We start from the raw sequence: 16,875 nt of genomic DNA on the forward strand, positions 1-16,875 counted from the left end.
GAGGGAAAAGGAGAAGGAAAATTAGTAAGTTAAATTTCGCCCAAATTTCCGAATATTGCCGCCCGAATTTCTGAATATTGCCTCAAGGGGACACAATCTAATAAGTATTGTACGTGGAGTTATTTCATGACGCCAACGTGAAGGCCGGATGAATCTGTAATAATCTCGGCCTTTTCATGTATGAGGAATAACAAATTCCTCGTCACAATTTTGTGACTATGCTTGAACGCTTGGTGGCATGGTTTTCTACTTCTCCTGTTTGGAAATCTAATCCCAACTTTCTGCTTCACATGTAAAAGTTGCCATTAAAATTTCTCATTAAAATTGACGTTTAAATTGCTCATTAAACGTTTTGGTGTGCAATATCGCTGAGCATTTTTACTCGTTGTTTTATTTCAGTTGATTCGGCCGGCGGGCTCGTCTAAAATATAGCACAGTAGAGTATTCGGTATCCGACGGCTTCAGTAAACCGGCCACAAATTTGCAAAACAGTTTTAGGACCCCGTTCCCACTAATGCGTTTTTGAGATGCTCCACTTTCGTTTTATCAAAAACATATCGTTTTCTTTGCTTCCACACCAGCGTTTTCATTGGACTTGAATCATCTATTATTTCTACCCAAAGCTCTTCCTCCACTGATGGTACAGCAAATACTGAGTTGGCAAATTCTGAGGCGATGCCAACCAGTGAGCACTGCGATCTGTTCCCGGATAGTCCTTACTCATATTCAAGTTTGAATGCGGATAGGCAAAAGAAAACAGCTGAAATAAGTGCTCTTCATGACGATAAACTTAGAAAACATAGTAGAGAAAAATTGAAGAGAATCTTTGTCGTATGAAATGGCTGCAGCTATTCTTAGTAAACATAGGAGAGAGAAATTGAAGAGAATCTTTGTCGTATGAAATGGCTGCAGCTATTCTATTCTGTCTTGAAAAAAACATGCGTAAATAACATATGGAAGTTCTGCCAGGTTTATGTCCAGCGGTCGTCGTAATGCACCTGATCGTCCCTTTAAGCGGCCAAACACACACTCCATGATATCCATTCTTGCTCTACACAAGGAGATACCAAACTGTTGTTCTTGGACAGTACTGGTATACTCTTTCATCAAAAAGGACATGATTGGGTAGGCAAGATCTCCAAGTAAAGAGACTGGGATGGGGTCTTCATCTTCATTTATTTCCTTTGGCATGAAGGGAATTTTTTTCCATTTTTCAAAAAATAATTTATTGAAGAATAAACAAACGGCCTCGTATCAAGCTCACTTCCAGGCTATTTTACGTTGACATCAATAAACTGATAACAGTAGTCCCACACTGCTTGGACATTTCAATTATAACACTGTTTTCGGTTTATATAGATCTCTATAATATGTTGTATTTATTGCGTGTCGTTTGATCTTAATGAAAGTCCCATCTATTGCCCCAAGACATTGTGGAATAACATGAGCTTTTCCAAATTGAGCTATCAGTTCCTTTTCCCCATTCTATGTGAAAGGAAGTTTTATGCGAGTTCACTGCGTCCAGATGCCAAATTATTGCAGCGCATACCTCCCTGACAATTATAGAGACAACTTGCCAACTCTCTATTTGCGGCGTTGAAAAATTTCTTGGCTGGCCGCTTAAAAAGATCATCATCGGCAGAGTCAATGGTGTTACTATCATTTCAGATTCAATAGTTGGACTGTACCCTCGCTAAACTTCTATTTCCTAACTCCATGAACTGGCAACGAATCGCCGGCGCTGCATTCATTAAACGCAAATTCTTGTTCTTGAAATGAAGTATCTTTCAACTGGCTTTGTTTCGCATTTTCTCTCCCCTTTCGGCATTGAAGTTAATGATCTATTAGCATGTCCGATGGACACAGTTCCTCGCACATTTCACATGGTAAGGCTATAACAGTGCTTCCGCTTTCGTGCGCCAATTTTTTCCCGCTTTCGTCGGCGCTTGAGGCCGTCTGATCGCTTGACCTCCCGTCTGTTTTGACGAAAACTTTTCGCCCGTTATCCATTCTTGTTTCTGAGAGGTTGTTTTCGTGACTTGATTACTTTATATCGCAAATCTCGTTGTTGTAATTGGCGGAAATGCTCTATCAATATCTTCCAGAGTTATAACTGAACTTTTAGCGATTAAACTTCTGATCCGCGTTTCATTGTTAGTCAATCCAAGTCTTCTAATGTTAATATATTAGATGGATTTCTTTTTCAAATACACACGAGGCTTGGATTGCTTCGTGAAATAATGTATATTATTCTTCTTGTAGACCGGTTAAGTTTCTCTCTTATCTCTAAACCCCATCTAAAGCAAATACTGAGATTTTCCTACAAAAGGAGTTGTTTATTTTAGATCATAGCATGGATAACTTCGTCAGTCGTCTGCGTGAAAGTTAAATTTGGCACCCGCATTGACATCTTCAAGAGGAATCATGAAAGTAAGTAACCTTTTCCAGCTTCCGGCTGCTTCACCCACAGTGTGAACCAAAGCGGCCTGCCTCGCAAGATATAATTACGAAAAACAACAAATCGTATTCAGGTTAAAATCAGCGTAGTTGCACGACCGTACTCCGAGTCAAAGTTCAGCTGAACACTTAAAAAAAAAGGAATCTAATACCCTAATCACACCAGCAAAACATGTTTTGTTAAACTGGTTTTTACTGAATGAAAATCATAACCAGAGAACTGAAAAACTTAATTGTCCATAAGATTCAAGTACTTGCTAACTTGCATTTCCAATGTGCTACATTTTAAGTAAAAAAATAATAGGTTAAGTAGTTTCTACGAAAAAAAAACTTTTTTTAACAAAAAAAAAACTTTTTTTTAACAAAAAAAAAACTTTAAAACATGTTTAAGCTTTGGTGTGAATGGGGTATCAGTTCAAAATTGGCATGCTCCAGCAAACTCCTGCTACTTTTGCCGAAAAAAACAGGCAACATTCATCGCGCGAATATGCAGGTGACCTGAGAAAAAGTCACCCCCAAAACAGATCAGTAAAAAGTCCCTGACCACGCCTGAAGTGAAAGTTGAATTACCTCCGCCAACACAGTCCTAAAAACTGATATATAGTGTATTTGTATTCCAAATAGGTCCTGTCATGCGTTAAACGCAACTTGCGATTTTTTTGGGCTCGATGAAGTTAGACCGACGCCAGGCCTCTCATCGCTCTGCCTTTTTACGGGTCCTTACGCTTCAAAGCGCACACAAACTATTATCAGCTACGCAGGCTACCACCAACTACGCAGGCTAAAACTGATGTACAGTTTTGACATAATACGTTCTATCAACCCTTGCACCTCTATCATGCTACTCATTTAGCTAGTTTTTAGCAAAATTACTAATTTATTTCTCCCGACGATGTTTATCCGTTTTAAGATTAAGTAGAGCGGCCTATAAGAACAGCATTAGGAATGCTTAGTATACCATTTAAGGTAATCTCATGGGTCCCATATCCTGGAGAACGGACAGTAGGAAATCACAGGAGGTGATCATTCTTATTAAAACCCTTCCCTTTAATCAGTTCGCTACCGCAATTGACTAGGCTCGAGAGTTAATGAATAAGTTCTAATTTTCATTCAAAAAACGTTTAATTTCCTTGCTGGGGTCTACTTTAGAGGCTTGTTTCAATTTTGCCGCAGTAACTGAACCGTATGGATACTGAGCCAATTAATGCTGCTTGCTTCATCTGGATGGTTGTGATAACGTGCTGTATTATCAAACTCCTCCACACGGTAAGAAACATGCAGGCACCGGAAGGGGCTATTACGGAACCCACCAGAACCATTTATGATCAGAGTGTCTAAGGAACAGCCAAGGAAACCACTCCTCGTCGGAGCAGAGCTGTAGAAAGGATGGAACAACATGGAAACACAACTCCCAGCGGTGTAACCGTAAGAAGACGAAGAAGAGTTATACAGAGTAACTGAAAACGCATTTAAAAAATTCAGCATCTGACGGCCTTAGTGCAGTAGACACAAGATTTTTTAGCTTTTTTAAAATATGAAAGAAAAGTGCATCGTGGCATTTTCAAAAAATTTTTACTCTTTCTTTCAAAGAATAACAATTCTTCTTTTTTTCGGAAATCGTAACGGTTATGATTAATTGGTAACAGAACTTCGTGTCGTCCAATTCTGTCTGTAATCATACTAGTGATTGACAAATCGGACTCCCGTTTCACCGTCGTCAGATTTTTATTAGTCACTCGTATGATAACAGACCGAATTGGACTCTACTCGGTCCTATTACCATTATTAATCATAACCATAACAACTTCCTCCAATGTGATTGGTGCATTAGCCGGCCCCTGATCATTCTGTAGAGTTTTCTTTAGACTATGCCTCTATCGGAGATATTTTCTAGAATAATTATACTTGTTTTTTCGGAAATTGTAATGGTTATGACTGATTAACTGGTAACAGGACTTCGTGTCGTTTAATACGGTCTGTCATCATACTTGTGATTGACAAATCAGATTCCCGCTTCTCGGTCGTCCGATTTTGTAAATCCTCGTACGTTAGAGACCTTTTTTTACTCCATTCGGTCCTATTACCGTTATTTATGCCGAAGAAAATCGGTGATGAATGGTATTTGCTAATCACTTCTGAATTAGGCGGTAAGCGCACACAAGTTTCAGTAGCCCCCCCGCCACCTCAGGAGGAATGGAAGGAAGGCTAGCGATTGATAAAGAACTTCATCCAACCTAGTTATCAACTCCTACTAAAGGAAAATCTCAGCAATTACTGGAGATGACGGGTTGAAGATTAGTGATTTATTAATGTAAGAGTTTTCAAGAAGAGGAAGCTTTCACAGACAAATCAATGCCTCGAGTGTATTTGTACCCGTCTAATGTACAAGTTCTAATGAACATTAGATGCCTTGGAAATGTCGAAAGCGGATCAGAAGAAAATCGCTAAAAGATATTGATGAAGCATTTCCACCAATAACAACAGCGAGATTTGCGTTGTAAAATTATCAAGTGGCGTAAATGATCTCTCAGAAACAAGAATGGATTACGGGCAAAAAGCTTTCGTCAAAACAGACAAGACGTTAGGCGATCAGACGACCTCAAGCGCCGACGAAAGCGAAAAAAAATTGGCCCACGAAAGCGGAAGCATTGTCATAGCTTTACCGTGTGAAATATGCGAGGAACTGTGTCCGTCGGACAAGCTAATAGATCATCAACTTCAATGCCAAAAGGAGAGAGAAAATGCAAAACGAAGCGAGTTGAAAGATACTTCATTTGAAACACAAGAATTCACGTTTAATGGATGCAACACCGGTGCAGTTCATGGAGTTAGGTACATAGAAATTCAGCGAGGGTACAGTCCAACTGCAGAATTTGAAGATGATGGTAACACTTATAACTCTGCCGATGATATTGCTACAGATTTCTTTTTGAGCGGTCAGCGAAGCGATTTTTCAACGCCGCAAAGATCAGAGCCCTTCGCAAATGGCAATAATAACTCCTTTTCCAGCACGAGATATGTTGAAATCCAGCGGAGTTACAGCCCCATGATGGAGTTTCAGGATGAAAATTCTCCCGAACTTTTCGCGCACAATATCCCGGAATTTATTCACACTCGAGATTCGACAAGAGCCTCTGAAAATCGTCATCAGACAAATAAAAAGCATTAAATAATGGACAAAAAGGATGATCAGTGATGGGTGAAATTCATATTCTCGCAAAACTTTACCGAACGAATAGTTTGAGTTGCTCGGTTTGATAAAGTTGAAATTTGTAAGAAATGCACATAGGGGAAACTATGGTGTGCTTTTCGCCGAGGCAGAAAATCATGAAACGCGTTTGTAAACAAGGTGCTTTTATTCTGATTAAGTAACTATGTACAATACGATAAAACACGTGTATTCAAAAGCTCATATCAAAGTGATGCACGTAACATCAGTATGCATATTCTGTATATTGTTCTCTAGACATTTCCAAAGGTGCTGACAAGGAGAATCGAAAGCCTCTTTAGTTGGTGATCATTTTCTCTGTTCTCGTGACCTTAAAGTGTGATTCAAGGATGTTATTCTGGGGAGAAATTAGATGCTAGTCATTCTTAAGGGTTAAAGGATTACTTTAGTCTCACATTCCATAAGGAGGAATGACTAGTTACGATTTAAATGCAACGCAACGTTTATTGATACCAAAGATGACCAAAGCAGCGTTCCATCAGCAAAGGATCAACGGCTTTCGCGTCTCAAGTTCTGTCAGCCTTTTATGATAAAAAATTCTCCTTTGACTGAAGTCTCACACCACACAAGAACTGAGTTATAAAAATGATTTCGGCTTACGAACGCTTATAAGTCTAAACTGAATAGAATAATCAGAGAAAAATAAAGCGAGCTAATGCACCAACTGTAACTGAATAGAGGAAATATTGTCTAGTGCATGTAGATGCGTTGCGACAAAGCCCGTAACAATGTTGTTTCTGGCTTCCAGTCGCTGAAATGAAAATCATTCTAATTGTTGAGAAATCTTTAGCGAGAAAACAACATGCAAAGAGACTGGAAGAGACGTAACGAGCGACCAAAAATGGATTTGGTACATTTTAGCGGTAACTAATTAAGTTCATTCATCAGCTGTAGCTTGCGGTCAAGTTTCTCTCAGCTTCACTAACCGGATGCACTTCACAAGCATACAAAACCGCCGGCTGCGGAGGTTACATGTACTTACGGCCCGCCGTAGTTGTCTTTAAATACAGCCTGGTGTTATAACATGGAGAAAACACTGGTGGAATCACTCATGGCCCTGTCCAATCGTGGTTTCTTGGACGCCGGTAAATCTATTGCAGAATTTGTGCGTTGAAGTTTCTGAAAGGGAAACCAAAAATTACAGCTTGATTGCACCATTTGACAAAATTTAAGTCGTTCCTTTTCTCGTTTTCGGTTATTCTGTTAAAATTTTGCATCAACTGTCAAAATTTATGTCAGCTTTTCTTTCGAGTTATTTCATTCAAATTGTCCCTGGTGAAATCCCGCACTTTTCCCGCAAGACATGCCATTCTCAAATATCGCAAAAATGCGGAAGATACGTCTCTGAGTCAAAATTATAGCTTCACTGGAAACTATTTTTTTATTACAGTTACAATCGTAATATGGCTTTTGGTCAGACTCCTATGTTATGCAAAATTCTCAAACAAACTTAACAGATTACTGGTAGAAAAACTCAATGGGCAAAGTGGAACTTGAACATTCAGTTTGACGTGATTTTAAGTCGCATCGATGTTCGTAAACTCTATTAGCCCGTCACATACCTTTGCATTAGAGTCGTTCTTGCCAGAAGGTGACACAGTGTGGAACACAAATCCTCGTGTTGTGGCGGACGCATTTGGTGTATTGGATGTGAGCGATGAAAGCCTTGACAGAGTCGTTTTACTATGCTTCAGAAATGATCCTTTAAAAGACTGCAAAAGAAGACAAAAAATAATGCTTGACAAACGTTCGACTATAACATTGGAACTCACAAGAAGAAGAGCATGAAGCAGACCGTTCGTAGGAATACTGAAGTGGATTAACAGTCCCTTTAGTGAACGACTGTGAATAAATGAATATCATATCTTTGAACTGCGGATTAATAAATGAAAATGAGAGAGATCGTCGCAGCAATGAACACTACTTAAGTAGTGGTGAAAATAAAGGGTGGAAGAAATTTCAGGCCTGTACAGGATTTTAACCCATGACTCCTCTGATACCGGTGTAGTGGTATACCAACTCAGCTAACAAGCCAATTGGTAACTGGTGATTATGTTGGTTCTTAATAAATCCGTAAAGTGACATTTGCGCTGCGGATTAATAAATGAAGCCGAGAGTGATCATCGCAGTAATGAACACAACTTAAGCAGTTCTTAAGTACAAGAAGTCCCTTCAGTTGTACCCACACAAACAGAGAGCCGCGTCTCGGCACACTTACATTTTTTTTCTTTACCGCTGGTGCCACGCTGTTTTTGTAGTTCAGTATGATTGCTTGAGGCTTCACTGGAGCTATACAACACACAAAAAAGATGAAAGGGAAAAGGAAGCAACATAATTATTAAGCACAGTTATGTAGAAAACTGGGAACGAAAGTCGAGAAAATTGGCGAAAAAGTGACAATAAAGAAAACAGAAGCCCTGACCGTACCTTCTGGCAATTGACTGCTCGTATCTTTAATTTTATTGAGAATATTTTGGCTGTTTTCGTCGATATCTAACATATTACTCTCTTTCTTTTTTTCCTGTTGAAAGTAAAATAAAACAGAAGTAAAGAAATCGATTACTTCACCATTCAGAAATACAAAAATACTCCAACGAATTTGAAAGACTTAGTAAGCTTGTTTACGTCTAGAAATGGGCTCGTTACACGCACATAGAAAAAGAAAACCAAAGCTATCACCACAACCAATCAAAAGATGCAATCGACCTCAAGCGCGGGAAAACACCAGTGACCGGGTGCGTTTGCCCTCAGCTATACAAACGATTGGTCCGGAGAATGGCGCCAATTTTCTAGACCAATGGCATACCAATGTGATGCAAAACCAACGCAATCCCGGATGATTTTTCTTACTCAATTGAAAAAATTGCTTTATCTTATGGCATACGGGTCAAAGAGAGTTTCACCCTACCAGTTCTTCTCTCAGAAACGTTTCTCTTTCATATCTTTCCTTGCGTCTCTGTATCACTTCTTCGGTACTCAGTTCAGTGGGCTCTCCCTCTTCGTCGCCCCACAAGCCTTTATCACCGAAAAGATTAAACTGTGAATTCTCATCAATACCCCTCCACCGGAAGTGCCTTGTCCGGCCCTGCCCATCTGAGTATAGATCGCCATCAGGAAGAAACATTTCTTTGACAGCTCTTAGTTCCGCGTTGTCCTGGTCGTGGATTGATTTCCTGCAAGAAAGGTATAGAATTTTTTCTTTTGCAGAACTCCTTCTGTGTCAGTACCTCGGCGCAGAGCCGTGGCCTTGGGTTCCAGACCTCTCTGTCTAAGACGCACGGGTTCAACCTTTGCTGGATTACGGTGTTTTATTCTAGAGGCAAAACACTTCACACCTACAATGCCCCTCTTTTCCCAGGACTATGAATGCGAACTTGCTTAAAACTTAACAAATTTCTGGGGAGAGGGGAAGGGAGGAGGGGGCGGCGGTTACCAGCGACAGATAAAAACCTTGTCCACGAGGAACAGCAATACTTAGAGTACCGCTAAGAAATCCCAAATAAATTTTTAGCAAGCCCGGCTAGGTCCGCAATATCATAAGTACAAGAAATAAACCCACAGATTTGTTCATTCGATAATAAATACCGCTTACATATGAACTTTATTAATCTGTTTCTGCAGTTCCTCATCAGATGGTAAATCCTCTCCTCCAGACTCTTCGTCCAAAACATCATCATCTGTGGCAATATCTTCATCTTCATCAGATCCTACATCACTGCCCGACAGCTCAGCTTCCTCCTCCAAAAAATTCCTCTTGTCAAAAACGTTCCTATAGGTATCCAAACAGGAGAGCAGTTAGCCCTTTAAACCCTAACATCAACATGCATATTCTCCATACTGTTCTCTATACATTTCCTAAGGAGCTGACAAGGAGAATTTGTGTAAGAATCAAGAGCTGCTTTCATTGGTGATCATTTCCTTATAATATTCTTGTGACCTTCATGTCTAATTCAGGTTGATATTGTAGGGAGAAATTAGATGCTAGTCAATTAAATTGGTAAACCCTTTAACTCCCATGAGTGACCAAGACAGAATTTCTCCTTACCATATCATTACAATTTCAAGCAGATGAGTGATGAGAATAAAGAAAAATATCAATTTGGGGATTATTAGTTGATGCAATAGCAAATTCTCTAAACTTACATCACAAGAACTATATGGCAGATAGTAAGGAGAACTACTAATGAGATCTTGGGAGTTAAAAGGTTAAAAGGTTTAAATCAAAATCACCTCAGATGTCAATGATAAGAATAGTGTGGTAAGAGCTACAAAAAAGTGAAAAGAAAAAATAAACATGTCAATGAATAACATACTTTTTCTCTGTCCCATAAGTCTTGCCATACTTTCTTTTAAGAATCATCTCCTCAGGATCACTCTCTTCATCATCATCATTATCACTCTCCTTGCCCCGTTTCTCGTCACTCTCATCACCATCAATCTTTTCCTCTTCTTCATCAACCTCTGATCTGCTTTGCTCTGGATCCTTTTCCTGCCTTTCTAACACATCATCAACTATCTCATCATCATTATCATCGTTGCTAAACTTCCCTGAACATAAACCCAGTAGTTCACTCATATTGTCTTGCTTGCTTTGTGTGTCAAATTTTGAGTTTTTCTTCTGCCCCTTTGCATTTTTTTGACTTTCAGTGTCATGGAGAGGTTGGCCATCTTCATTGTCACTAAATCTTTCAGAACACAACCCAAGCAGCTCCTTGTCTTTGCTTGGCTCTTTTTACTGGAGTTAAGGAAGCTGCAATGGAAATAAAAACAAACAAGCAAATAACAACATGATGCAAATGTATTGTTAGCAGTCATTGTGACAACTTTTTGCTCCAGAAAGAAAGAAAAACACAAATTATTGGGAATATGGAAAACAGCTTAAAAACTACAAGCTATTTATATGTATATTGCATTTATAACAAGATTACATAGACTGAGATAAATGTTGAGTTCTTGATGATTTTCCATCTCCCAGAAGTTTCAGTACTAATCCCATTATAAAAAACATTTTACTTGCCCTGTAGATTGAAAATCAAAGCCATGATCTCACAGGTGACTAACTTTAGCAATGCAGAAAAGAAGCATGTGGAGAAAAATTCAGGCTCCAAAGGCATTCAAACCTGTGCTTAGGATCATTGGTCTATTTTACAAATCATAAGTCAGAAAATGTCCTCTTTCTTTTAATTTGTAGCTCTCTAAGCCATTCTGTACCTTTTCTCTGTCTTTACAATGCAATGCATTGATCAATATCAGCCAGAAAAGTTGACATTTCTCCATAGGTTATTTGTTAATCAACATAGTACAAAAGAACATAAGGAAAATAAAAAATAACAATTCTAACCATTTTTTTTGGATAAGACTTCAATATGTAAAGAAGCATGCAAAATTTATTGCACCTTTATAGAGGACATAAAACCAAAGGGGATTTTTCCGTGAGAGCCATTCAATAATGGAACTTTGAACCAAAACAAAATGATGTACACAAGGATGCAAAGAAAATTGATTTTTCAGCTTAGCCTTTGGGCAAGTTGTAGCCTTTTCCACGTTTCCAAAGGGTCTGCTCATTGGCTTTTCCTCAGTTGTAGACAGAAAAGTGAAAATTTTTTACTTGCTTTTTAAGCAAAGGATGAATGAATCCACTGGCCTGAGTTGAAAACCAACTAGCCAAGGATTACAAGACAGGACTTTCCTTATTCACTGTGTACACCTGTACATCTGAAAGAGTCAGAAAAAAGGAAAAACCATAGAACTTCCAAGGAAGGTAAGACCAACCCCTGAGTATTCAGTATTTGAGTGAACTGTGTGTCTTCATCAAGAGAAAAGTTGAAATCACTAGACATGGGCTCTGATCCTGTTTTTAGTAGCTGAGAGTTGTTGTCTTCAACATTCCTATCACTCTCATGATCAAACAGGTCCTGAAAAATAAGTTGGTTGAAAATAAATTGGTTTTACTTTAAATTTCAATCAAACTCTCAATAACTTTGCAAAATTTTCCTGTCTCAAATTGAATTTTTTTTCCAGAATACACTATAGAACAGAACTCTCTGTAGATAAAGAATTTGATAATTACAGGTACCCACACAGAGTAAGAGAAATTCAACAGAGAATGTCAGTGAATCAACATTAGTAGTTTATGTGAATTGTATCACCTACCTGGGAATCTTCAACAGGAAGTGTGAGCTGAGATAATTTACCAGACTGAAAAACAAATGGAATAAATTTGTAGGTCTTAATTATGCATGAGATATAAATGCATAAATTAGCCATGCCTTTGCTCTCTATTGTTAGAGTAAAAACACATCTGAGTTAAGTTCACTCTTTTTACACCAAGTAAAAGCAAAATAAAGTATATCAGAATTATTACCTTCTTTACAGACAGTGCATCACCATAATTTCCCATGCTCATGAGGTGTCTGACTCTGGAAAAAGACAAGAATATCTCGGGTGTTTTCTTTCCTGGACTTCTGTCTTCATCCATTCCAAGGACTCTATTATCCCTCTGTCCAGGGGGTATCACATTACTGTCACTGCTGGCCTCAAGACTGTTCACATTCCCACCAAACTCTGAACCTAATCCTCCCCCAAAACTTGACTGGCTGGACTCCTGTGATGCCTCAGAAATATTGGCCACATTTTTGCTTTTAGCCTTCATCTTAGATAATACTGGCGAGCTAGGAAAGTGGAAATTTGTATCATCGCCGTCTTCCAAACTGTCTAGCCGCAGACAAAGGCTTTCCACACTCTCTCCAGTACCTTTTTCACTGTTACTGTTATTTTCTAGAGAACCATCATTTTCCGGTCCTCTAGAACGGCTGTCACCAAAACCAAAAAGATCCATAGTTTCCTCCTTAGGATGAATGGTTGATTCTTTTGTTTGTTTTGGTTTCTTTTTAATAGAGTGATGAGATTTTAAAACAGAAAATTCACCATCACTAAGAACAGAGTTTTCATCTGCAGTGTTGTCATTTTCACCATCATCACTGACATCTCCCTCAGATCCTGAGTCAATGTCATCTCTGCCATTATCAAAATCATCATCATTATCACTTTCATCTGTTTCATCATCTAAAAAGTCATTTTTAGCCTTTTTGTCTTCTTCATCTTCCCCATCAACTTCACTGTCACCTTCCTCTTGCTTTCGTTCATCATCTTCATTCCACTTGTCAAGTTCATCATCAGATTCATCTGCGCAAAGATAATGAGTGGCATTCTTTCTCAACATCTTCCATGACTGACCAAAGAAATTTAATGTCTTCCCCAAGTGATTATCAGAGCAATATAATTTCATTTTTCTTTCCCTTTCTTTATCTCAATTCTCGGAACTTTTAACAAACAGCAAAGTCATCATATTGAAAATTGGTGTTTAAGAACTGTAATCAAACTGTGAGAAGGGGGAATTGTTAACTGTATCTTGGAATCTTGACGCATCACAGTGCAAGATTTCTGGGCTAACACAGGTCTAACATTACATGGCAATCTAACCAGCCTAGAATAAATTTAACCCTTTCACTCCCATGAGTGACCAAGACAGAATTTCTCCGTAAAATATCAATACAATATCAATCAGATAAGTGATGAGAATACAGAAAAATACCAATTTGGGAATAATTAGTTGATCCAATACCAACTTCTCTAAACTAACATTAGAGGAATTGTATGGTTGAAAGTAAGGAGAATTGCAAATCTGATCTGGGAGTTAAAGGGTTAAATTGTAATGTAAGCCATGTAGGTTGTACATCCACCTTCTTCATCTGTCATTTCTTCTTCCTCCTCTTCTTCCTCACCCATTTCTTCATTGTCTAACTTCCGTTGAGATTCTTGTATTTGCCTATTTTCTGCTCGTTTTACTCTCATTTCTTTTTGTAAAAATTATTGTTCCTTCAGAAGTTGAAGCCTAGAACCTACCACAAAACGATTGAAGTATATTATTTAAACTCTCAACAAGAGGCTACATTGGCCAAATTGATCCTTGATTTACTTGGCAGTAAATGTAGATCCATCAGTTCCTTTGCACCATCAAACTCCTATATTGTATTCAATTGATTCTATCTCAACAAAAAAAATGAGACATAAGAGCTTAACCATTGCCCATAAATAATGCCACATATGTACATGTATGAAGAAACACTAAACTTTAATAAATGTAGCAGCATTTGATTTAGTTCATACCACATTTCATATTCCATTTTGATGCCTGACCTTGGATTTTTTATTTCACTTTTATGAAGTTGTTTTACCGATAAACATTTTCTGTAATTATAAGCTATTAAGCAAATTCACCAAAATACTATGTACTATAACAAAGGTAGCACATATCAGACTCACCAGGTGTCTTAGCAGTCATGAGTTTCTCATTACAAAGGACTGGGTTTACCCCCTTGGGTTTGGGTGTGTCTACTGAAGAGACCTCCTCCATTGGGGGATCTTTTCTCTCTGTGAGTTTCTTTGCAGTTGTTGATTCATCTTGAGGCTTTAAGGTGTGCTTCAAAAATCTGAAAAAAAAGTTATTAAATGGTATTAAATGAGAACAGGTAAATGAAGCAAACAACACTTGTACATTGTAACATTATTCTCAAGTGTTACAGAAATGTCAAGCCCAGTTTTTACAATGTATTTTTTTAATAAAAATGTGGCAAAAAAACTTCCCATTTCAGTGTTTTCTACAGCAAATAATGTTAACATTCAGACTACCGGACAAATTGCATGAGGTAAAACATCACATCTATTACAGCAAAAAAAAAAAAAAAAATGAAAAGTGAAAAAGAGAAAAAACTGAAACTGTCATAAGGGCTCACTCTTGTAAAAGCATTTTTTGGTTCCAATCAACTACTACCTTTCTTTTAAACTCTGCACTCCACTACTTATTGGCTTTGCCACAGGTGGGGTGACATCCAAGTCCAAGAAGAATGGATCTGTAGCAGCACTCAGCTTTGGTGTTGCTGCCTTAGACATCACCGTAACTGTATCAACAACAGCTGTGGGACTGGCAGTGTCAGCAATCAAGGGACTAGCAAGCTCTTGGTCAGCAGGCTTACCATTACCAACAGGTGATGTTTGATTTTCAGGTGGAATTCCTGAAGAAATAACCCTAGGGCTGATAGAAAGAGGGGAGGGAGGATGTTGATGACAATAAATTCTCTATTATGTTACATTACTTTCTTGGAGGAGTTGCACACTGAAACTAATCATGTCACCCAGATCTGATAATATCATTTTGAGAGTTTGCTTGCCATGATAACAAGGAAAATTCAAGATGCATCTCCTGTCTAGGGAATAAAAATTGACTTGTGACAAACACCTGACAAAAATGCTGGGGTTGCGATACATGACAATGCTCATTATGATAGACTAGCACAACTTCCAAGGAAAAGAGGAGTTTGCATGAATACCAGGGATTATACCCTTTTTCAGAAACAAATTTCAGGGGCTTTTCCGGGACTTGGATTGATTTTTGAGGACTCTAAATTTCACCTTAAACTCTTCTATTCCCAAGATTTAAAAATCACATCCCCTTACGGTTTACAGACATTTCTTCAATGTCAATTCTGAAAACTTTATTACTTGAGTAAAGAAGATTTTCAAGAATTTCCAGGACCTATAGTCATTTTCTAGGACTCTTCAGTCATGGCAAATGTCAAATAAAATTCTGAGACTTTCCAGGTTCTCCACCTTTCACTCTTATTAACAGATTTCTTTTCTCCTAATGATTAATCATCTTTGTTTCTTAACCCTTTAACTCCCAGAAGTGATTAACATAAAACCTCTCCCTACTATATCCATACATTCTTCAGCACACAGGTAATGAGAATATTCAAACTTATTACGTAGAAGTGCTATCTTGATCTAGCACCAAGGCAACCTTCACCATATTTTGATCTTGATAACATTCAACCTTTTTCAGGACTCATCTCCAACTTATTACACTTAGCTGCGAGGATCTCTTAATTTCAACTGAGATTTTTTTAATCTTGCAGATATCTCCTCTACAGTACCGCTCGCTTATACGTTAACCAAAAAACGCAAATTAAACGCACAAAAAATCGCATGCAACTGCGAATAAAAAAAATCGTGCGCATCAAAAAATCACACGTGTGCGCACGACTTTTAGACATCAGCCTCATTAGTACGTATGAGGTAGTCCTTTTGTTTTTCTATTGTTGGCGGTTTATTGTTTTAAAGAATAGGCTTCAATTCAATAGCACTAAAATACTACACGGCTACCAATGACAAGCAAACTTGTTGTTTGCAATCACCATTCGAACCGACCTTCCCAATATGCTAGTACAATTCAAGAAGTCAATTCTTTGTAGTGTTAAACAACTTAAAGTTGAATCCTGTCACATCACTTCTTTTCCTTAAAGTAGTCAAGTCGTTTCAATATACCAATCTTTCAGCCCAAAAATGAAATCAAGTGGAAGTCTTATCAATTCTTAGTTTCAGATCTAACCATTAACAACTAGATTCTATATAACTACTTGTCTGTTCAGTAATAGATCACAGATGACACTGAAATGTAATATATGGCCAAGAAAAGTGGCAGACGAGGCACAGCTGAGTGTGTCACTGATGTTCTCACCACATTTTGATGTATTCTGCGATATATTTATGTCCACACTAATGGTAAGATGGAATCTATTTGTTCTATATGATAACAAAGACAAAATGTGTTTATGGTGATGTCATCCACACATCTGTCCCCTAATAGATTGTAAGTTTAAACCAATCAAAGTGTGCATCTAATTCAGCTTATTACACAACCTGTTATAAACCTACAGATTAACAAAGTCAGATAATAGACAAAGAATATGAAAGCAATCTTTGCAGTACAGAACACAACTTGAACAGCAGTGAAAATAAGGCCTGAAAAAAATTCAGGCCTGTACAGGATTTGAACCCATAATCTCTGAATTTTTTTCAGGCTTTATTTTCACTACTGCTCAAGTAGTGTTCATTACTGCAAGGATTACTTTCATATTCACATCTTTATCCACAGTTCACCAAATGAATATGTTTTTCATATATTCACAGTCAGTGGACAAAGAACTTGAGTAATGACATAACAAACAAATTACTTCTTATCTGTAGCTCACATACTAAAGATTACCTGAAAACCTTTGTATTTTATGAGCTCCTTGAGTCTGTCTACAATGAAAAAATTGCCTTCTTCATCACAGTAACCAATGTCTCCA

General features: G+C 38.0%; 1 protein-coding gene across 1 annotated transcript; it reads right to left on the reverse strand.

Moving 5' to 3' along the window:
• Positions 1 to 5,794: 5,794 nt before the first annotated feature.
• LOC149043020 (claspin-like) lies at positions 5,795 to 14,150 on the reverse strand. The gene is given in 13 exon segments (XM_089211951.1): positions 5,795 to 6,805; positions 7,249 to 7,398; positions 7,905 to 7,975; positions 8,114 to 8,207; positions 8,595 to 8,859; positions 9,279 to 9,455; positions 10,000 to 10,402; positions 10,405 to 10,436; positions 11,459 to 11,601; positions 11,840 to 11,884; positions 12,051 to 12,871; positions 13,429 to 13,587; positions 14,012 to 14,150. Coding segments are annotated over 12 exon segments (2,415 nt in total). The 5' UTR covers positions 13,541 to 13,587; positions 14,012 to 14,150; the 3' UTR covers positions 5,795 to 6,703.
• Positions 14,151 to 16,875: the final 2,725 nt, after the last annotated feature.

Source organism: Pocillopora damicornis, chromosome 7, assembly GCF_964200805.1.
Source record: "Pocillopora damicornis chromosome 7, jaPocDami1.2, whole genome shotgun sequence".
Classification (NCBI taxonomy): Eukaryota; Metazoa; Cnidaria; class Anthozoa; order Scleractinia; family Pocilloporidae; genus Pocillopora; species Pocillopora damicornis.